The 23,847-nt window shown below is 43.1% G+C and overlaps 1 protein-coding gene across 2 annotated transcripts in view; it reads right to left on the reverse strand.

Moving 5' to 3' along the window:
* SLC4A4 (solute carrier family 4 member 4) overlaps positions 1–23,847 on the reverse strand; it is a 345,037-nt gene that overhangs the window by 284,676 nt on the left and 36,514 nt on the right. The window contains exon 2 of one of the 2 annotated variants that reach the window (XM_079775045.1): positions 7,093–7,166. In XM_079775045.1, the coding sequence (XP_079631171.1) occupies positions 7,093–7,165 (73 nt within the window). In that variant the 5' untranslated portion in view covers position 7,166. Of the gene's footprint in view, positions 1–7,092; positions 7,183–23,847 lie in introns of those variants that run through there. The other variant, XM_079775044.1, reaches the window with a different exon arrangement.

The following is a 23,847-nucleotide window of genomic DNA, read 5'->3' on the forward strand; positions in this document are numbered from 1 at the left end:
GTCAGCAAAGCAAAATAATGTCTCAAGATGTTTGAGTCTGTTCTCCTTTCCAAGTCAACAGAGTATAAAGAAAGGCGAACACATTGGGTAAAGCACTTACCATAGTTGACTTACAATTCTAACTCTCTGGGAAAGTAAAAACAATTAACTAGATGGAAAGGCTTTGCAGCTGTTCAGAGCCATGTAAGCCACCTAGATGGACTGCTGGTTCAATGGGTGTCACTCACCACCCTCCCAGCCTCACCTTCCTCGCCCCTGGCCATCAGCAGCTTCAGGGACACAGTGTTTGGAAACTTCTGTGAACTCCTGTCATGACAGGCTCTCACTTCAGTGCCCTAAATACAACCAGCCAAAAAAGTAAAGTAAGACATAACAAAACAAAGTCCCACCAGCAAGCTCACAGCAGCAGCAAGAGGCACTCAACCGCGCTCTATGCAGCCTTATTCTATTCTTCCTCTATTCTCCCTCAGAAGTCCCAATTCTCAACTCCCCCAATGATTGTGAGCCTTGTAAGAATAAAAATGGGGAAGAATTTTGCTCAGGTTCAAATAGATAGTATTATTACTATACTATTGCATACTCTCATTTAATTGGCACCTAAATTACATAATAGGTTGTGTATCACATAAAATAGGCTGATATTAAGTTCATATAAAAGATCTTTGAATCCTCTTTATTGGTGGAAAAATACTATACAATTAAATCTGTTCTCCGGAAGAATAAAATTTGCATGCTTTATTAGGCAATGGGCATGCATTTGTTTTTTATCCTATATTGGAGTTAATATGCCTCATCTTGGAAAAGGAGGCAAATTAGAGGAAATGTGTATCAGAGCAGTCCAAACGTGAAAATCAGATCTCACACCCAAAGGTTAAAGGGAATCAGAACGAGCTCAAAGAGAAATAGACAGCAGGCCCTGGGAACCTTCCCTGGACCATTCTAGCTTGCCTTCACCAATACAGGAAGCATTAGATAAGCATGGGTAGGAAGGCAAAGGTTAGATGTTGATAAAAAAGAATTAAGCAAATAAAAATCATTTAGGCCAGTTAAAATTTTTGGAGTGATATTAATTATTGGTGAAAATGAAAATTATTATGAAATTGTTTTAATCAGAAAGAAAAAAAAGAACAGAGATGGTAGAGTATAAAACAATCCTTTTCCTAATGCCAGGCACGGCAGTAACGCTGTTCCTGGTAATAAGCCAAACAGTTCCATGGTGAATGGCATGTCCCACTGTTCCCATTTTACAGAGCAAGAAGCCCAAACTCCAAACTGTAAGTTTTGTCCTCACTTATGCAATGATTCAGCAATAAAGTTTTAAACTTATATTCCCAAACTGCTGCTTAGCCACTCTGCTTTAACACACATGAATAAAACAAATGATACCGTCCCTCCCCGCCCCCCAAAAAAAAATCAAACAGTATGTTTACAAAGTTTCTAAAATGAACCTTTAGACGAAGAATTCTATAGACAAAATTGCTGCAAGTGTATCATTTCAGAATTTCTGGATCCTTGCTAAACGCAACGCAAGTACCAAGTTCAGTTTTTTTATGGCTATTGCCATAAACATGTAGGACAGAAAGTGGCTTCAAGAGGTCCTTAGCCCATACTGTGGTCCTACCAGGGAATTCTCTGCAGTTGGAAAACCCTGGGAATGGTTATCTGATTCCAGTTTCATCAGATTTCCTTGAACCTTAAGAAACCTGTGGACAAACGTTTAATCTCCCTGACACAGCAGGAGGTGTCAGACAGCTCCCAGCTCGGTGCTGCCTGCCTTAAGGACCTCTGGCGGGCTTTCAGCTGGGGCCACCGGGAGAAAGAAGCAGGGCGTTGGGAACGGGCTGTATCGGCTCGGCCTGCTCTGCAGAACCCAGATTCAGGTATCAGCCCTTAAACACCTCGCCACATTGCTTTCAAGTTCTCCAATGTGTGGGCACATTGTTTCTTTTAAGCAGGCTTTTCCTTCAGCAATATTTGCCCAAGTGTTTCCTTTGCACACACTGTTTCTGAGAAATTAGAGTAACCAGCAGAGAAGAGGTCAGCAAAATGCAACCGGACACTTATATCCAGCGCTCAGAATAGCCCAGCCCCAACTCGCCCCCCCCCCCCCCCCCACTTCCCACCCGATAGGTTTTCATTCACTCCTGCTCAGCAATTCCACTTTTTATCACTGTAATTATTAACAAATGTCTGCCAGGCTCCACTTTTTCTTTAGAATACTACCTCCTCCAATACACATAAATACATCATCCTAATATCCTCCAGTGAAAAATAGGTTTAAGTCATTATGATTTCATGTCTGTAAAATGTTGAGATCCTGACTTCCAAAAAGACAAAAGCTACCATTTAATCATTTTGTCTCTGTCCTCAAAAGAGCTGAAGAAGGAAAAGAAAAATAAGGCAGAGAGGTGTTTTAGAGGATTCTTTGTCTTATCAAAGTAAGGATATAAATGATATAAATGGCAGTCATCTTTGCAAAATTAAACAAGAGTAACAGCAAGGATAGGCTCACTAGAAACTATATCATCTTGTTTGACTAAGACTACTGAGAATCAAATTTCTCACTAAAAATCTAAACAAAGATTTTAGAGTATTATGTAAAGTAATTCTGCATATGCTTTCTTTAGTTTATATTATGCATTCATTTTTTCACCCTTTCTTTTAACAAATATTTGGTAAATGTTTATTCTGCTCCAGACAGTGTCCTACTTTTTTTACTTTTACTTCCCTAAAAATAATTCTCCGGTAAAATTCCATGCATTTCCAACAACATTCTCTTAATGTCCATCCACAGACATGGGACTCTGCATTGATTCTTCTTCCTTTTGGAGGGATGAGAGCTCACTTCCTCCTGGCCTTAGTTCTGAATGGGAGAGGAAAGCCACCACAATATATCAGAATAGCTTTGGGAGCACCAATCGGACTTCAGAAGTGGAGACACATTTCAGCCAATATTGTCTTGCTGTACTTTATGCTTCCTGAGTTGCTGGTTAGACTTGAGGTTAAGAAAAGGCCCCTCCCCATAACGTCAGAGTGCCACAGCTTGCTTGGGAAGGTACCTAGCACTGCAGAGCCAAGGCCTTATCTCAAAAGGATAAGGTGGAGTTTGTTCTTTTCCCCTATTGCGAAATATGAGATTATTAAGTAATCTGTTTACATCATACAGATCCAAAATGCTGGCTGACTTTCTTAAGGATAAAACATGTATAAGATATCCCTCTGGAAACAGATACCTGGGGCTCTTTCTTCCTATCTCAGCTTTGGTTCACTCCACAAAACTTGCCAATTTCCCCTCTCTGTGTGCGTTTGAAATGAAAACAAGTGCAGTTCTCACGGTCGCCATTTCTGGGTCATGCTGGTAACATCAATTTGTCATCTACCTGGGCTGGAGATGGAGCCTTTTGGTACAGAAACAAATATGATTATCTTAAACGTTAAATTTTTTTTAATGAATCTATCCATAGTAGCCACTCTGAGCCAAAAATGTTAACTCCACAAAACCATACACAGTATAACATAACCAATGAAAGAACAGATATTAAAGCTTCTCTTTATTTATTTGTATTTTTTCTTTTTATTAAGTTTATTGGGGTGACATTGATTAATAAGACTACATAGGTTTTATGTGTACACTTCTATGATGTATAATCTTCATATTGCATTGTGTGTCCAACACCCAAAATCAAATAATCTTCCATCACCATATACTTGACTCCTTTTACCCTTTACTACATCTCTATACCCCCTTCCTTCTGGTAAGCACCATACTGATGTCTGTGTTGATGAGTTTTTGTTTGTTTTTCTTGTCCATTTGTTGCTTTTAGTTTTATATCCCACATATGAGTGAAATCATATGGTTCTGAGCTTTTTCTGTGACTTATTTCACTAAGCAACGAGCAAAAATAAAGCCTCTCTTTATTTTAAAGATTAAAAATTGACACTTGGTTACCTTTTTAAAGAGTATATCTTTACACCACTAACAAAAAGCACAAGGCAAATTATGTGAAAAGTAGGTTTAGGTCTTTAAATATATCCCACACAGATGAATTCATTATTTAAACAGAAGATGACTCCTCTTCTGACTCACTGTTCTGAGTGAGTTTTGCAGTTGATGGTATTCTGCTAGTTTTCAGATGGTGGATTAAGTGTCATGCCACCCACGGAGAGTAAAGTTGAACCAGGTGAACTGAAGGCGGGGCTGAGGTCCCCGCCCCCTCCCCTGCTCAGAACTACAGCAGTAGATGGACGTATGAGAGAGCACTGGGCTCTTTTTGCTTCAGGCTGAGCTCAATCCAATGCCCCCAAATTCGAGGGTCTAAGAAGAACTTTAAAAGCATGAACATTTCCAAGTAACTAGAGCTACTGGACCTTTGTCACCCTAATAATCACTTAATGGAAGTACATCTTATTTGTGCAAATTACTTTAAAAGACCAAGTTTTATGGTAAGTTTGCTTTTGCCAAGTGTGCTGCAATATGCGTCAATCATGTTTATCCTAGAAGCAAGAGAAATAACTGCTTGCATTAAAAAAAACTTTTGTTTGATAATAGAAATGTAAGGTGTTCCAGCTCCTTTAACCTTTGAATTCCTCATCCTTAAATCTGGAGCACTTCCTTCTGCCATAAATGTATCAGAACTCACCTACTTATGTTCTGAGATAATAGTTTGCTTTCCTTCCAATATACCCTTCTCGGTGCAATTAAAAATATAAGGCGGACTTATGTCCTTGAGGAGTACATTCCCACTCAAGATATGAAAGAATTCTCATTAGAGGTCTTGGCAGTCAAGTCATCTGCTTCTTCATGCTCAACCACTGGGTGTATAGACAAGTCATCACACCCATGTCCACTGCAACTTCTTTATACTTTCACCTAGAGTCACTATAACATGTAAGAGTTCCCACCCCCACCAGATGGAGCCAGGTGAGAAAATGGGAGGGTCCATTGGGTGGGCACAGAATTAGAAACTGATAGTTTCTATTGAAGTTCTAAGAGGTATACTGTATAGGAGCCTGCACTGTTGGGTGCTCTCCACCAAATAATGATACCACAGACAACCATCCTGTAGGCCCTAAGGACTCAACCACAGGCAACTAGCTAAACATGCCTTGAAAGAAATATAATCAACTCAGGCTCCAACCAACATGAATGATAATCATTAAAATAGAAGTCTCAGAACAGGAAAATACACAAAATCCATGTGGCAAGTTTAATCACCACAAAGCCAAACAATTTTATAGATTTCTACCACCTTTTGTTGTCTTTTTTTTTTTTTGTTTCTCCTTAGAGAAATCTGGCTACTGATTTGTATGCTATCCATTAAATTGTTATCTTAATTTTGTGCCTGAAAATCAAAGGAAATACTAATACTTCAGGAAATTAACTTCTTAGTCAAAGCCTTATGAAACCCATGTACAATATCCAATTGCAGTAGGGTGCTGTCAATCCCAAAGAATTTACACACTAAAGAAAGTGATTTACATCTGCTGTGAACTTAGCTAGAACATTATTCTCTAGGAAAACACACACACACACACACACACACACACACACACACATACACTCACACATCTCATTCCCAAGCTTCCTCACTGATTTTTCTACTTTAATTGTCCTGAAACTATAGAAGATTCTTTCAATCCTACAATATTTCTTGCATACATATACTATAACTTTAATATTCTTATCTCCTCTTTGACCCTGGGACAGTGACAATGGAGACTTAACATCACGAGTTGTAAGAATCTTAAGACAAAAGTTTTACTATTTTGCTTTCACAAACTTGACATTTTCCCACAGTCATGTTGTAAAAGTGCAAGGAACCCATAAAACAATATGAAAGAAAATACTGTAGTTTCCTTTTTCCTAAGAAACTTAGGTATCAAATTCTTATTAGTCTCAAGAGTATAACTGCAGGAAGTAGCAAGGTGGAGGGGGTAACCTACCCTCCAACACTGCATGGTCAGAAGAAACTTACTGAGGAAATGTGAGGAAAAACACCATGGTCAGATTTTTCAAACGACTCCAGGTGGCTCAGAAGCATCACTTGCCTGGGATGAGTCTGATTGGAGAATCACTCCAGAACACAAAATACCACCCTCTCTCTCCTAACCCCACCACCCCTCCGGTCCAAGTTCTTGGTATACATTAAATGTTGAGCAAATGGCACTAATCAAACTAGAGTTTCCAAACACATATAAGTTGTCTCTCGGGTGATTTTAACACGCAGATTTTATGCCATGGTTCACCTGCAAGTTTCATTTAATTTTATGAGTACCAATTATTTTTTAAATCTCATTATAAATATTCATAACACCTTGCATATCTGTGATGCCTTCACATAATTACTTTAACAAATATTAAGTCCTGCTTTCTCACTATCAAATCAATAGCATTATTCCACATTATTGATAAGTCAAGAGAGAGACACATTAAAAGCATCATAATATGAGCTAAAATTTAACTTTTATTTGGTTTTTAACAGGACTGGGAACATTAGCAAAAGAGGTCCTAGGTTGTTGTTTTTTTTAAGTAAAAAATGCTTGTCCATCTTTTCCTGAGACTCATCCATGATTACCACTCTTTACATCCTCAGCTTATAACCCTCTTCCTGGCCACACTGGTATCAGTCTCCTTCTCTAACATCTGTTTCTCTACCCTGCAAGCGATGTGAAAGAACATAGGAGACGATTCAACCAAACACATTTATATAAATCTAGCAGCTTCCTTGAATTAGTCATTGAAAGGTGGTTTATATTTTCTGGCAAAAAAAAAAAAAAAATATATATATATATATATATATATATATATATATATATATATATATATATTTTACAAAGAGGCACCTGCTTCATAGTAAGACCCCACCCCTTTTTTTAAAACCATGCAGGACTACACTGACTCAGATTCTGATGGTCCAATGAAGTTCTTAAAATTACTTTCTGTGTTGAAGCAAAATGGGGAGATTAATGAAACTCATCGAAAAGCTTTGGTTTTTAACTTCAAAGATACAAGATACACGAAATGGACGAACGCTACTCTCTACAAAGACATACATATATGCATATATACTTCCCTGGACCCAAAAAGCTCACCTTCTACTTCTTCTTCATCACACACATGCTTAAGGAAAGAAGCCCCTCTGTCCAGGACAGCTTCATCCTCCATCCTATAGTAATAAAAAAGAAAAAAAGAATGCTCAGACTTCTCCTGGAGGGAGCCACTCGAAGCAGCCCAGCTCCTGGGCAGGTTGACCTGCAAGCTGTTGTTCATGTTAACGGGGCACAGCCACTCTTCGTCTGGTGACTGCCGCTTCTTCACGCAGCTCCTCTCCTCTGGCGGTAGAGAATACTCCGGTCCCACATGGCTTCAGTTCTAACCTTGAGAGGCCACCCACATGGACAGGTGAGAGAAAATCATCTCAATCCCGCAGGCTGGATGGTGGGGGCGCTCCCCTTCGGGATTTGCATTTGAGGAAAAAAGAAAAAAAAAGGAAAGAAAAAAATACCAAGAGAGGAAGTTTGGTATGTCTGGAGTGCTCGTGATGATCGTTTGTGGAAATCCAGCTTCAGCGCTGAGCTCTTTATAAACACCCACTGCATAAAAATGTATGCCCTCACACACACGCATGCACACCCACCCACACACAGAAAGCGACAGGGAGGTAGGCTAGTGCACAGTGAGAGCCTAGCTTCCAGCCAGCCTCTTAATACCAGCACAGCCCAGTATGCTCTGTGGAGTGGCAAGCTTTGAGTCACATGTTGGCCTTACGGAAATCTGACATCTGAGGATTATCCAGCAATGCGGCTTCAGCGACAGTCACACATATATGCCACCCATTCATTTATGTTCCACATTCTTATCACACGCCTCTCTCAGTGCATATCTGTCCTGTTAACTCTTCCATGAAGGGCACCAAGTTCTTCATTTTGTAGCCACATTATGCTGTCCTCCTGTCACCTTACATAATAGGATCCTCTCTGCAATCTCACATGCTAAATAAGACCTCAGGACCCATCCAAGTGATGACAGTGTTTTTACGGCCTCCCGGTGCCAAACATGTTTCTAGTTTGTGGAGTGAGTTAAGGTTTGTTTCCTTATTCTGTGACTCGTTTTCACTGCATTAACTTTGACATGCAGAATTCCACACACGCTATTTATAGTGAAAGCAGAAAGAAATCCCCAACTGCTCAAATGCTGCTTGTGTCGGCCCGGTCTAGAAACAAAGAACTTTCTCTGGGGACAGCTGCTCTATGTCAGACCATACATGAGAGCCGCCAGAGGACCAAACGTTTTACTCTGTATTCTATTCATCCATCTATTCAATGTTCAGGCATTGAACACTATAGGTCTGTTTTCCATATTGCCTGTATAACTTATTCTTGTGCTTCAGATACTTGTTATAATATATGTGGATATGCACTGGATTCGCATTTCCCTCCTCTTTATTTTAGGAGCATATCCACCTTGCAAACAACCATCTTAGCACAAAATGTCAGAAGTTTGGTGTCAGGTGGACCTGGGTTTTAAAAATCTCGGTCTAACACTTAATATTTGCATCACCTGGAATGAAGAATGAACTTTTTGAGCCTCCATGTTTCCATCTATAAAACTGGGATACTAATATCGACCTTGCAGGACCACGTTCAGATTCAAACTAGGTAACCAATGTGAAAGTACTGTTTTGTGCCTAGCACCTAGTACATGTTTAATAAAGGTGAGTTCCTTTCCTTTCTTCTTTCCTGATTCCTTTTTACCCTAACACTTGGTGGTGGACAATGCCATTAAGAAACTCATTACCTTTGGACCCTTGCAGAGTATTTTCTCTCAGGGATACGGGACATGCATGCAATAATTCATCCTGATAAATATCTAGTTCCTTCTCTGTATTAAAACTAAAAATACAAAATTTAAATACAAATGGGATTTGGATCAGCCACCAGCATTACAGTAGAAAAACAATGCCTTGAAGACTTGAGAAGTCAAGTCTTTGGCCAGCCCTCTCTGAGCCTTTCCCATGAAGAATGAATGACACACTGATTTACTGCTCCAGCAATTGCTATGTCCTGGCACTCTCCAGAGGGAGGGGGATGCATCTGTGAATAAGACAGACAATTCCTGAGAAACAAAATAATAAATAGATAAACAAGGTCACCTTAGACGGCATTAAGTGCTTTGTAGGAAATACAAGGAGACAGTGGGCTACCTAGCATAAGGTGGTTCAGATGAGGCTTCTGAGGATGTGACATTTGAGCAGAGAAGAAAATGATACGAAGGAACCAGGCATTTGAAGATCTGGGGGCAAAGCATTCCAAGCAAAGGGAACAGCAAGTGCAAGGCCCTCAGGTGGGAACAAGTTTAGCATGTTCCAGGAATGGAAATGAGGTCCGTGAGGCTGGAGAGAGAGACAGGAGGAATCAGGGCCATGCAGGCCATGGTGGGCAGTCAGCATCAGAGGAGTTCTGGGAGCCACTGAAGAGTTGTTGTTTTTTATTCTGATCTACTGAGGTATAATTGACATATAACATTCTATTAGTTTCAGATGGACAACACGGTGATTTGATATTTGCATATACTGTAGCCCCTCCTTATGTGAGAGGGACGTGTTCCAAGACCCCCAATGGATGTCTGAAACCAATGCTACTGAATCCTATATATATGTTTTTTCCTAGACATACATACCTATGATAAAGTTTAACTTATAAATTAGGCCATTTCACAGATAGAAGATTCATTCTTACTGTAGATCTTAGCAACCTCAGCACACTACATTTTTTAAAATATATTTTTATTGATTTCAGAGAGGAAGGGCGAGGGGAAAGAGAGATGGAAACATCAATGATGAGAGATAATCATCAATCAGCTGCCTCCTGCACCGCCGCCCCCTCACCCCCCCCCCCGCCCCCCCACCAACCGGGGGCATGTGCCCTGACCAGGAATCAAACAAACCTTTACCTCCTGGTTCATAGGGTGACACTCAACCACTGAGCCACTCCGGCTGGGCTCAGCTTACTACATTTTTTCCTTTCCTCATTAAGCCAAGAACTTTTACTTTTTCACTTAAAGGAAGCACTTTTCCTTGGCCTATCCAAATTGCCAGCATCACTACTCTTGTGCTTTGGGGCCATTATTAAGTAAAATAAGGGTAACCTGAACACAAGCACTGCGAAACCATGCTATCTGATGACTGAGATGGCTACTAAATGACTCATGCATGGAGAGCGTGGACAGGCTGGACAGAGGGAAGACTCATGTCCGGAGTGGGACGGAGTAAGACAGCACGAGATCTGATCACACTACTCAAAAGAACGCCCAATTTAAAGCTTATCGATCGTTTATTTCTGGAATTTTTCATTTAATATTTTCAAACCCCATGGGTAACTGAAACCATGGAAAGTAGAAACCTGGGTAAGGGTAGACTACAGTACTGTGAAATGATCACACCACAATATGCCTAGTTAGCATATATAGTTACAAAATTTTACTTCTTGGGATGAGAACTTTTAAGAGCTACTCTTCGGGGAAACTTTCAAATATGCAATACAGTATTATTAACTATAGTTAAGAGTTTTTAAGATGGAACTGTTTTACCGTTTTTAAAGGATCACTCTGGCTGCTATGTGAAATACAGATCATCAGGAGACCAAAGAAACCAGGAAACTATCTCAGGAGTCCAGGGAAGGCTGTGGGAGGAACGGGTTTGGGGGAAGGAATCAAGAGTCCTTTCCTGTCCAGTTTATGGTTGAGATGCGTATTATATATGAAAAAAGGAACTATCTGGTACACAATTAGATGTCTAAATCTGTAGCACAGGAGCCTGAGGCTGGAGAGAAAAACTGGAAAATCAATGAAGAAAGCTGGTCTCTGAAGCCATTACTAGATGAGATCATCCAGGAAGAAAATGTGGAAACAGAGGCGTAGACCTAAGACCAAGTGCCGGGCATGCCAACATTTACAAGCAGAGCAGAGGAACAAAAGCCGTGAGTGAGGTAAGAGGAAAACCAGGAAAGAGTGATGTCAAGGAAGTTGACAGAAGAGGAGAGTATGCTACTGGGAGGCTGAGCAAGGGGGAGGCAGAGAAGGAAAAATGGGATTTGGCACTATGGAGGTTGCTGGTGACGATGACCAAAGCACTTGAAACATACCATACCCGGTGCTGGACACACAGACAGCAGTCACTCGTTCCCTTTTCTCTTTCCTGCCCTCCTCCATCCATCTATTCAGCAAATATTTACTGAGTACCTGTTAGGTGCCAGGCACACTTCTAGGCACTAGAGATACAACGAGGAGCAAGACAGGCAGGGCTCTGGTGTGATCACATCTGCCTTCTCCCCTAGCGATCCAGGGCAGCCGATCCAAAGGGCAAAACCCCGCCAGTAATACAACGTTTGACGACATGGATAAGGATGACAGCTTAATGGGAAATTTTCTTAAAAAGACCTCAGAAGTCCAATAAAATCCTGGAGCCCTGTACTACTTACTGCATGGACATTCATAGAACTGTTTCCCCTTTGGAAAACAAAAGAGTTTAGCCCACAGTTCTTCTCAGAACTAACACTTTCCAGTCCCCCCAACCTACAGAGTCCACCACCATGTCCTACAGAACATCATTTCTGCGCCTCACCGTTAATCAAACTGATCCTATTTACTTTCTACATATTCCCTAAGTCAAATGTGTAGCCTCTGCACCCAAGCCCTTCCCAAAATCGCATGCAACAAGTGGAGCAGAAATAAAGGAAGGGCACCAGTCACAACTGAAGGAGACACTGTAGCCACTGTAATGAGGGTAGACACGTTCATGCCCAGAGCCCTCGCCCCAGGCTGAGACCCATCCAGCCGAAGGAAACAGTGTCCCTGAGCTCCCGCTGAGTTCGAGTGAGAATAATGGCCGGTGCATTCCTTGGCTCTCTGGTGCATATTTCGCATTCCCTCCAAGACTATACATAGCAAGTAATGAGAAACCTAGTCCTTCCTGACGGACAATGCAGAGCGTCTGCGAGCAGCCTCCTCCCTGTAGGAAGCGAAAAAGAATGAGTGCTGCACACTGAAAATATAAAAGCTGCATGCCCACAGCAGCCTTTCCCAGAGCAGCCCTCTCCTCCGCGAGAGCTGGTCCAGCCCGGCACATCTGGGCTTCTGCACAGAGCACAGGGAATGTACGGCTTTCTCCCATCTTTACAGCACAAATGTCAGTTATTTGGGTTCCTGTCACTCTCCCCTCCCCACCCCCCAGCCCTCTTAAAGCCCTCTCAGCAGTTGCTTGCTATTATTAGCAGAACAGAGATATCTTTTAAAATGACCATCTGACCTAACCAGTTTTCCCCTCCATCGGTGGGAAGAAATGAACTCATCTAGTCCCTAATCAGGCCCTCAAATCCGTTCTTAAAATGTTCCTTTCACACAGGCTGCATTTGCTGAAAACAAAGAAAGGAAAGAGCGGCTTCTCAACGGCTCCCGGTGGCTCCCGTCGCCAGCATGAGGCAAAGTTCAGAATAGATTTAGAAGCTTCTCACCAGCATCACGGGGATAAGGGTCAGACCAGTCAGGACAAAATCCATTCGGGGGCTGCCCTCCTTCCCCGGGGCCCTGAGAGGAGCAGGGGGACCCTTCCTCAGAAGTCCACACCCACCGTGGGGTTCCTTTTATTCCCTGTTATTCTGGGACACTAACATGATTCGACCCTAACACACGTCAAATCTGCTGCCAAAATGGACAGGCTTTCACCAGCAGCCAGTCCCTAAGCACTGAGCAGGCTTGGAAGAGTGACTTAAGCCTGACACAAGAAACATTTGTGCAAAACTGTCAGCCACTGGGCCTTGGGCACCCATCGACATTCCACCCCTGTGGGTTCCCGCCCCCAGGGCCCTCGCCAACTGCCAACGTGCTCCCCGGCTGGTCCACACGGGGCTAGCAGCTGCCACTCAGCCAGTCAGCAAGTGGCAGGCCGCCAGCACACAAGTTGCAGATGCAAGCCTACCCCGGCACAGCGCTGCCAAAGGGTGAAAGTCTTCGGGTGTGCTGGCCTCTGGAGTCGCCTCACTTGCCCTCCTACGGCCCTTCTCCCACCCCTCCTCTGTTAGGCCTCCCACAGCAGCATTTCCCTCATCTCCATAGTAACAGCCTCTGGTTTCAGGGTTATAACTTTATACAGAGCAATCGTCTTCCTAAGCGAAGGAGGCCTTCGGCAAAGGATGCACTAGCAAAAAGGCTGCTGCTTAAGGTGGAGCCCGTTCCCTTGTCCCCCCAGGCATGCAGCTATATTATGAGCTGCAGAGTCAGACAGAGGCAGCTCCTAGACTGGGGGGGGGGGGGGGGGGAGAGCAGAAAGCAGGCCCTGCAACCTCCACACACTGGCCCGTGTGTAGAGGGCCCACGCTGAGGCTTGCAGCCCCAGTCCCAGAGCGGGCCCCCTCTCCTCCACACCTCGTTCATTCTCCACTTAACCAGGCTGCACGTGGGTCGCATGAACAGCAGGGCTTTCTGGCTGCTTCCAAACAGGGCCCCAGAGGATGGCACCCTAGGGAGCAGAGGAGCTCCAGTTTTTAACATGTCCATACCTGTCCTGGACACCGCTGGTTTTTTCCACGCATACAGCTTAATGTTTATTAGTTAACCTCAGATTTAAACTCATCCCACTTTATCCTCACTAGCTTGCTCTGTTTATGATATCCAGCAAACCCCATAATCTCTCACTTTACAACAGCTTTCCTGTGCATAGCAAATGTTTAAACAGTTCTTTGCACACATGCCCACACACACACTGAAGTGACGCACGCCGGGGAGTGGACCAATACTGGGAAGTGAAGAGTTTATTACCATTAACCGTTGCTGCCTTGAAAATTATATTTACCGTGTGCATAAGGGCCTTCACTGGAGGACTAAGAGGTGTGCGTCTCAGGTCTCAGAGCTCAAAAGCAGGCTGTCCCTGCTACTTGGCTGTTCTCAGAACAGATGGGAGGCAAAAATCGGCATTTTCACAGGTCTTTTTCAGGCGCTACATAGAATACAACAATCGCACTGACATCTAGAATTATACACACATCTCTGAATTCTATTCCCTATTCAAATCATTTCTAAGAAGTGGGGAACCAGTTTCCTTACAAATCGTTTGAAAATGTGATGTTTTCTTTCAAAATTTTTAAATCACACAGCCATTTCTTGGTGCCTTTGTTGTTCTGGAAAATCTGCTGTCCACGTTTTCAACATGCACAGAAAGAATAGTATCAATTCTCCAAACCGCAGGCAACAGGGCAGAGCGAGCTCAGTGCAAAGCACACTGCCATCTTTTGGCAACATGTGTTCACTACAGGGAAGCGAAGGGCAGGGGCAGAGGAAAAGCGACAACTATTCCCTTCACAACTTCACAGGCGAGAGAGCCCGTACTTCCACAGCAAAGAAGGGGAAAGAACATTGTTGTTGGTGGAACCTTCGAGGCTGCTGGAGCTCTGGACATAGATGGGGGAAAGAGACAGCAGTGAGACAAACCTAACAAGTATGATGAATGGCAGAGGCGACTCCCGGAGGTCAGCCAGCAACAAAGCAACTCGGGGTTGGGGAGTGCCCTAATCGGTCTGGAAATTTACACAGGCCCCGGGCCAGGGAGAACTGGGTGACGGCCCCACACGAAATCTAACTGCCGACTGGATAAAAGGTGAGAACATAATCCAGAGCAGGATCACGCCAAACATAATTCTGGGTTTATGAACTGCATTAGAAGTTCATTTGTACCCTTGGGCGCTTCTCCCAGAGAAATGAAAACTTATGTTTAGTGGGACACAAAAAGCTGTACATGAGCCCTAGCTGGTTTGGCTCAGTGGATAGAGAGTCATTCTGCGGACTGAAGGGTCCTGGGTTCAATTCCGGTCAAGGGCACATGCCTGGGTTGCGGGCTCAATCCCCAGTAGGGGGCATGCAAGAGGCAGCCGATCAATGATTCTCATCATTGATGTTTCTAAATCTCTCTCTCCGTCTCTCTTCCTCTCTGAAATAAAATTTAAAAAAAAAAAAAAGCTGTACATGAATGTTCACAGCAGCTTGGCTTATAATAGCTAAAACCCAGAATTAGTCCAGGTGTCCTTTAACAGGTGAATGGTTAAACGAACTATGGTACATCCAGACCAAGGAATGCTGCTTAGCAATAAAAAGGAACATACAAAACCAACTGAATGACTCTCCAGGGGATTGTGCTGAGTGGAAAAAGCTAACGCCAAGAGGTTATACACTATATGATTCCATTAATATAACATATGACAACACTTCAACTATGAAAGATAGATTAGTGGTGGCCAGAGGGTGGAAACTGGGGGGCGGGGGAATATTTGAGATTATACAAGGGCAACAAAAGAGGCCTTTGCAGCGCTGGCTCTGTTCAGTAGCTTACCTCTGGTGATGGATACCTAAATCTACACAGGTGATAAAATTGTATAGAACTTAAAACAAACAGAAATTAGTACAATTAAAATTGAGAAAATCTGAGTAGGCTTATGGGTATCTCGCTACCAATATCCTGGTTATGATATTGCACTAAAAGTTTAGAAAACGTTAACACTGAGGAAAACTGGCAGTGTACAAGCAAACTCTATTATTTCTCAAACATGCACGTGAGTCGACAATTATGTCAATAAAATTTTCAATTTAAAAAAACAGCCCATTTGCAAATCTGACTTTTAATTTCCCCCTGAAACAGTAACATGATAGTCAGGTGGGGAAGCCAGCCCATCTACACATACGCAGAATCAGGTGAGGCTGAGGGCCAGTCCCAGGTGTGCCCTTTAGGAACTGTGCCACCTTGGGAATGTGAGTTACCCTCTCATTCAGTATCCTTTCAACTGGGCCTGAAACACTTCCTAAGTGACTTAGGGTACTGGATAAGTTCCTTCAGTAAATAAATTCAATTAGGTTCAGTTGAATCTAAACCTAAGGTCCCTAGGGGCCCAGAGAGTACAGTAAAGATTAATAGTCCTACAGACCTGAAGGCCACAATTCTGTCTCCATGAGCAAATGCATGGAAGAGTCACCTGGGGAGGTGAGCAATCAAATGGCCCTCAAGGCCACAGGACCCCACTCCTCTCTCCCATCCTCTCCACATTGGGGCAAGGTCTCCTCCCCTCTGCCCGCAGTCTGCTGGCTGAGCTCTGAAAGGCTGGAACAGGCTCAGCAATAAAGGACAAGGAGAGAACTGGTACGGGATGGAGACAGAGGCTCTGTAGCGAGGAAGGGTGTGGAGGCTCATGGGAGGTGACAGAGAAAGGAGAAATTGCTGGAGAGAGTGAAATGCTGAAAAGGAAATGGCTTGCATGACCCTCTCAGAACAATCCCAACAGCCTACACCCACAGTCACACACTCTTTAATTTTTTAAGGGGCCAATTCCATGGCCACCATGTGCTGCTTCTGACCCGAGTTCCACTGCCGTAACACAGCAGTTTCATTCCCAGGTCGGAAATTCAACACTTTACCCATTGAAAGTTTTCCCTGCATTTTTACTGTCAGGGAAAGGAAAAGGAGGATCCCTTCTAAACTCTTTTCACTTTCAATAAGAATTGTCCTTCTTGCCAAGGCCGGTTTGGCTCAGTGGATGGAGCGTCGGCCTACGGACTGGGGAGTCCAGGGTTCGGTTCTGGTCAAGGGCATGTACCTTGGTTGCGGGCACGTCCCCAGTAGGGGGTGTGCAGGAGGCGGCTGATAGATGTTTCTCTCTCATCGATGTTTCTGGCTCTCTGTCTCTCTCCCTTCCTCTCTGTAGAGAATCAGTGGAATATATTTAAAAAATGTAAATAAAATCATGTATTAAAAAAAAAAAGAATTGTCCTTCTTAATACATTCAATGATGTATTAAGGGCTTCTTCAAGGGCTCTGTGTGAAAATCAGAAAGGTCCTAAGAAAGGGTTGAGGCAAGAACTGAAAAGGTTGGGGGCTCCACGTGAGAAGCCAGAAGGGCAGCAGTAGGCAGGTCCATCCTGTCTCCCTTCCTTCTTTCAGCCAAGAGCCAGACCAAACGAGCAGCACAGTGAAGAAGGCAGAGCAAAGAGAAGGGGAGACAAGCCACAGGTTAACAGTGGGGTAAAGGACTATCTACAGCTGGGAACCCAGCCTGCAAGGCAGCTATTAGTCAAGGGATACTCCAGCATGTCCAGGCTTAGAAGTGAGTATGTGATAGCTCCCACCAATGGTTTCAAACTGGTCTCCCTGGCTCTGAAATCAGGTCCCCCTAAATCCATCCATTTATAAAACACAATCTGATATCATTGTCCTTTTAAAGATCACGCAATGGCTCTTCATTATATTGAAGAGGAAGTCCAGACTACTCAACATAGAATTTAAAGCTTGTCATGAACTTTCTACACTTAGCTCCTGCCTTCCCCCATGCCATTCCATTCCCTGAGCAGGCTACCATGCCTTTGTATATAGCTGCTTCCTCTAATTAACGTGTCATCTTAGTTAACCCATTCTCCAAGACCCAAATCAAACCTCTCTACATTCTCAGACACATCCTTGGCCAAGAAGAACTATGATCCTTCATATGTTCTCCATTGGCTCCTTGAAGGTATACACAGCATGTATAGCATTTTTATATGGCTTGTATGGCACTGCCTTGTCATAATCATTTAACCTCATGCTACTGTACATGGATATGTCATGGCAGATGTCCCCACCACATGATAAACTATTAGAAAGCAGGTATCATCTACATAAAGTCTTTCTACCTCCAGCTCAATGTCAGGCATGGTCACTACCCATAGTGAGTGCTCATTAAATGTTGATGGAGGAATGAATGAATGAATCAATCAATCAATCAATGAGTGAGGGATAGGTAGAGTGAGGGTACACACATGTTTGATACTAAGTGCATCTCTAAGTTTAAAGGCCCTGGATATATTTTTCAAACAACATGAACCCCATACATAAGCAAACTTCCAATTACCTGTCATGTATTCAACTGAAGAAACAGTAATTTGTTCCAAAGCTAGAATGGGAAAATAGCTAGAAGAGATTTTTAAATAATAACTAACTACCTGCTTTTCTCCTTATCAGCTAACTTTGAACCATCATGCCTGGTGGCGGGGAGAAGGCTCCCAGCATTTTACTGAGTTCTTCCTACATGCCAGGCACTATGCTACACATCATGCATGCATTATTTCATTCCTGGTGCTATCAGATTTTGTCCAACTGGCTCAATAATAGGACAGGGCTGAAGATTCTAGCTCAAAGATTTAATACCTATAACAATGTGGGGACAGAGATTAGGGACTTTCATCATCCATTATTTTTTAAAAGTCCCATTTGCAAAAATTTACTACATGCTAGGTATTGTCCTAAGCACTTTACAATGATTACTTGATTCAATCCTCATGACAGCCCCCTGAGGTAAGTACTTTTCACACACCCATTTCAGAGTTGTGATTTGAAGTTAAGTAACTGACCCAAAAATCACATAGTAATTGTGATCAGAAGACCAGGCAGGGGGATAACTCAGCAGTATACAGTTTAACCACTCTACTATACTCCTTCATAGTTAACCAACCCATGTCCATTAGGGACTAGACTCAACACCGTATTTTCCGGCATATAAGACGACTTTTTAACCCAGGAAAATCTTCTATACGCCCAGTCGTCTTATACGCCAGAAAATACGGTAACTTTTTTTTCATATTACTAAACTTCAGTATGCCTTCTTATTACTTCAAATTATATCACTTACACTCACTTCTTTTCCTGTCTTGGTGTGCCTACTGCCAAAGGTTGAAGCACTCTCTAACAGGCCTCCCAATAAATGTCTTTATTTTTACATAACAAACATTTAGATTTGGCTTACTATGTGCCAGCCACTGTTGTAACTGCTTTACAAGTTTTAACTCACTTAATTCTCACAATAATCCAATGAGGTATGTACCATCATTGTTTCTGAGGCACAAAGAGAATGTCACGCAGCTAATAACTTTCAAAGTCAGGATTTAAACCCAGGCTATCCAGTTCCACAAGTCTGTGCTCTGAACCACTACATGGCATGATGGCTCTCTTTCGCTTATTTGCTTGATCCATTCCAAACTCTTTAGGAACCTGGGACCACAAATATTAAACAGCACTTTGGTGAAGAGCAAACTCACCAGAATACCTAGAGAGCATACTGACCCGTGACATTCAGGAAATGCCCCCCCTCCCCTGCCCCCACCCCGGGTTGCAAATGCCCAAATTCACAAGTATCAATGTGACACATAATTTCTGATATAACACACTAGAGGCCCAGTGCACAATTCCGTGCACAAGCGGGGTCCCTCGGCCGGGCCTGCGGGATCAGGCCGAAACCGGCTCTCCGACATCCCCCAAGGGGTCCCAGATTGAGAGAGGGTGCAGGCCAGGCCGAGAGACCCCACTGGTGCACGATTGGGGCCGAGGAGGGATGCAGGAGGGAGGGGTGTCCCCTAAGCCCAGCCTGCACCCTCTCCAATCCGGGACCCCTCAGGGTATGTCCGACTGCCGGTTTAGGCCAGATCCCCGGCAGTCAGACATCCCTCTCACAATCTGGGACTGCTGGCTTCTAACCGCTCACCTGCTTGACTGCCTGATCGCCTCTAACTGCCCCCACCCCGCCAGCCTGATCACCCCTAACCACCTCTGTGTGCCAGCCTGATTGCCCCTAACTACCCCACCTGCCAGCCTGGTCACCCCCAAATGCCCCCCTGCCAGCCTGATCACCCCCAACTGTCCCCCTCCACCAACCTGGTCACCCCTTACTGCCCCCCCCTGCCAGCCTGGTTGCCCCCAACTGCCCCCTACACCGGCCTGGTTGCCCCACGCAGCCTGTGTTCCGTCGTCCATCCGGTTGTTTCGGTTGTGATGGCCCCTGGCTTTTTACATATTAGGATTACACTTTTATTGGTTGAACAGCCAACTGGTCAACCAGAAACTTAGCATATTTGGCTTTTATTATATAGAATGGCCAAGGGTAACTATATGAGTTTCTACATTCTCAAGTTAAAGAAGGCTTAGAAGATAGGCCACCTCAGGTTCTGTCTAGGCTCACGGCTGGCACAGCGGTCACCACAGGTGTCTCTACAAAGTATAAACAACTATGTGGTGACCCTTCCAGGCTGCCAGAAAATATCTGAAACCCAATTGTTAGATTCACACAAGCCAAGCATCTACTGTATCAAAAGCCAGAGAGCACATCACACACCATACGGGCCACATTACTGAACAGAAAGACAGCTCTATCACACATAAACTTGGTGAGCACAGTTCACTGGTGCATGAACGGTGAAGACACTTCGCCTGTTCCCTTACTACAGTGTCTCCTACCACAGTGTCGTTCAAAGTTCATCCTTCGTTTTCCCCAACACTGAAGTTTTCATATTACTAAACTTCAGTATACCTTCTTATTACTTCAAACTATGTCACTTACACTCACCTACTGAGTGTATTGAGGCTAGTACTGTATTCTTGGGGTCAGATTTTCCAGAGTTTAACTCATTTACTCACTCATTTAAACATTTATTGAATATCTACTATGATCAGCCATTATTCTAGGCACACATGACAAATTCATAGTGGGAAAAATATCATAAACAAAATGAAAAAGTAAATTGTCTAATATTTTAGGAAGTGATACTGCTATGGAAAAAGATAAGCAAGGGAGAGATTTAGGGAGAGCTGATGGGACAGTGCAGGAAGACAGGGGGTAGGGGTTTGGGTGCAGGGAGGGCAGTTTTGAATAGGTAGTTAGGAAAGCCCTCACTGAGTGATAGGTGAACAAAGACCCGAAGGAGATGAGAACTTAAGAAAGTCGGGGGAGTAAGGAGATCAGTTAGTGAGTATGTGGGAAGGAACAGCAAATGCAAAGGCCCTGAAGCAGGAGAGAGTCTGGCAGATTCGAGGAATTCAGTAGGTAAAGCAGAGTGAACATGGAAAGCAGGAGCTAAGGTCAGAGAGGGAAAGGCAAAGGAGGGGCAGGCGCAGGGCCTGGGAGGCCACTCTCAGGGCTTTGGTGTTGTTGACTCTGAGCCATGAGAAATCACTGCAGGTTCCGAGCAGCAGTGATATTTCCTCAAGCTTTCAACAGTCTTCTTTACTTTTCACTCTTTGTCATTATATAAACAATTCCATTGAGTTCCTTCCTGGAACCTAGTTCCACTCAGAAGGTCTTCCAGGGACCACAGCTAGGGTAGCATAAGTCAGAGGTGGGGTCTGCTGAGTCAGCGCCCTACGGCAGTCAAGCCACAACCTGACCGGGTCCTGTGTCTGCAGATCAAAGAGTGGACCGGCACGCCTCGGAAGACTTTATCCCCAGTATTCAGCGCCTGCACACTGACTTGAGCCTTACGAAGGTGCTGAGCAATGTGTCAGTGCTCAGAACCAAGGCCAATCTGCATTAACTTATATAATCTTTATTAACTTCTGCCAAACTAGCCTCGAAGTTCATGACTCAAGTAGTTGCCACCTGAATCCTCACCTACCTAAGTTTGCCCCAGGGATGGCAACACTTGGTGTTAGAAGATGACAAAACAGATGATTAATAGGTAGATAATCAGGAGAAGAGCATGGAACTGATTTGTTGGTGACCTTTTAATACCCATGACTTAAATCTAGCAATATGTTTAAAGTTGTTTTTAACTGTAAATTTTCTCGGTTAATTTTAAGAGAACAGGAAGGGCACAGGAAGATTGCAAATTCCACAGTTACCTCTATTGTATTTTAGAGGGAAATGCCCTCAGCTTGTCATCCCTTGCCTAAGAACAGACTAAATGCTTGGTTGGCTCTAATGGCTTCTTTGTTGTCAAGGAGGGGGCCACCCAGCAGAAGTACGGTACTCCCCAACTTAAAAACACCTGTAACATATAACCATCAAATGCAATATGCAAATTGAGATCCTGATTCAAACTAATCAACTGGTTTTAAAACTTTTCTGAGACAATCATGGAAGCTTGAATCTTAATTGCGTATTAAAAGATACTAACAAATTATTGTTGATTCTATTAGGTATGATAATGGCATTGGGATTATATATTTTGATGTCTTTCTTTTTTTTAATATATTTTTATTGACTTCATAGAGGAAGGGAGAAAGAGAGAGAGACAGAAACATCAATGATGAGAGAGAATCATTGATTGGCTGTCTCCTGCATGCCCCCTGACTGAGGATCGAGCCTGCAACCCAGGCATGTGTCCTTGAACAGAACTGAACCTGGGACCCTTCAGTCCACAGGCTGACACTCTATCCACTGAGCCTAACCAGCTAGGGCGATGTCTTTATTTCTTAGAAATAAATACAAGTAATAATTGGTGAAATGATATGATGTAGGATTTATCTTAAAAGACTCCAGCAAAAAAAAAAAAAAGGGGGGGGGTGAGAGGAAGGAATATGAAGTAAGATTGGCAACATATTGGTAATTATTGAAGCTGAATGATGGTTATGTGGGAATTTTTTTTTTAATTTAATAAGTATCTTACATAAGCCTCCCTTCTATGTCCAATCCATTCCAAAAAACATGTATTACTATAAAAGGCATAACAAATATACATTATAAAGATGGCTCCACGCCCAAAGAACCAAAAACTCTAAAGCCCACACTCATATGGCTCATTTTAGACATAATAAATAAAAACGTCTATTAAGCATTTCAACACTTTTTTTTCTTTTCCTTAACACCTTAATACATAGGCTCTCCTCCAACAAGTACTTGATTGACTTTGGCATGCGTAATGCTTTTCCTCTTACTCAAAACAAAATGAAGTTTTTGAGTTCTATGTTTCTTAGCATTAGAATCAGCATTTTTACTTTCCCTCCATTTGTGTGAAATTGTGTAGTAAAATGCAACAGAGCATTCAAATATTTGCAGCTACAAACACTGAGGCACAAATAAATTTCATGTTGCTGAACCACAGGCTGGTGTGCAACACCACCGTGAATTCGCTGCAGGTGTCCCTCCACTCCTCAGCTGACACGCAAAAGAACACAACAGAATATGAAAGGTGAACTATGGTTCTTATATATCAAAGCACAGTTTGTATGAAAGCTGAACCTATACAAATCAGGACTGACTAAACATACGAATATATGATGTCTATGCCTAAGACAGTGAGTTTTCTTCGAGATCCTGGAAGAACAAAAAGTATCCAAAACCAGTACAGTCCTTTCTATTGCTGGACATTGGTGGGGTACAAGGGAAAAGAGATGCTCTGGTGACATCAGATTCCCTTCTTGCCAAACACAGGACATCTATTTTTTCCCAAAGAAATAACATTAATTTGTTGGTTAGGCTCCAAAGCCAACTCACAAAAATCTATTTACTGCAAATGTAGACACATTATAGCAATAATAATAAAAGCTAATATAATAAGTGCTTTATATAAATTATTTAAAACTTATTACCAGTCCATGAAATAAGTGCTAATAATATCCCCATTTTATGAGCCCAGCCCGTGTGGTTCAGTGGTTGAACATCAGCCTATGAACCAGGAGGTCACAGTTCAATTCCCAGTCAGGGCACATATCCGGGTTGTGGGCTCAATTCCCAGTAGGGGGCATGCAGGAGGAGGTCATCAATGATTCTTTCCCATCATAGATGTTTCCATCTCTCTCTCCCCCTCACTTCCTCTCTGAAATCAGTAAAAATATATTATAAAAAATAAAATGTAGGGATCTTCAAGATGGCGCCAAGGGACAGCAGGCTACAAGATAGTGTGTGCGTGAGAGAGTGAAATGAGTGTGCATGGACATGTGGGGAGTGTCTGTATTTGTGAGTGAGAGACAGCTATATCCCACAGGACTGTTGGGGACTGGTGGACCAGGCTCCCCTGCCTGGGCAGCCTCTACTACTGCTGAAAAAAAATCAATAACCTGGAGGCTAAATAGC

This window comes from Cnephaeus nilssonii (genome assembly GCF_951640355.1).
Source record: "Cnephaeus nilssonii genome assembly, chromosome: 1".
NCBI classification, from domain to species: Eukaryota; Metazoa; Chordata; class Mammalia; order Chiroptera; family Vespertilionidae; genus Cnephaeus; species Cnephaeus nilssonii.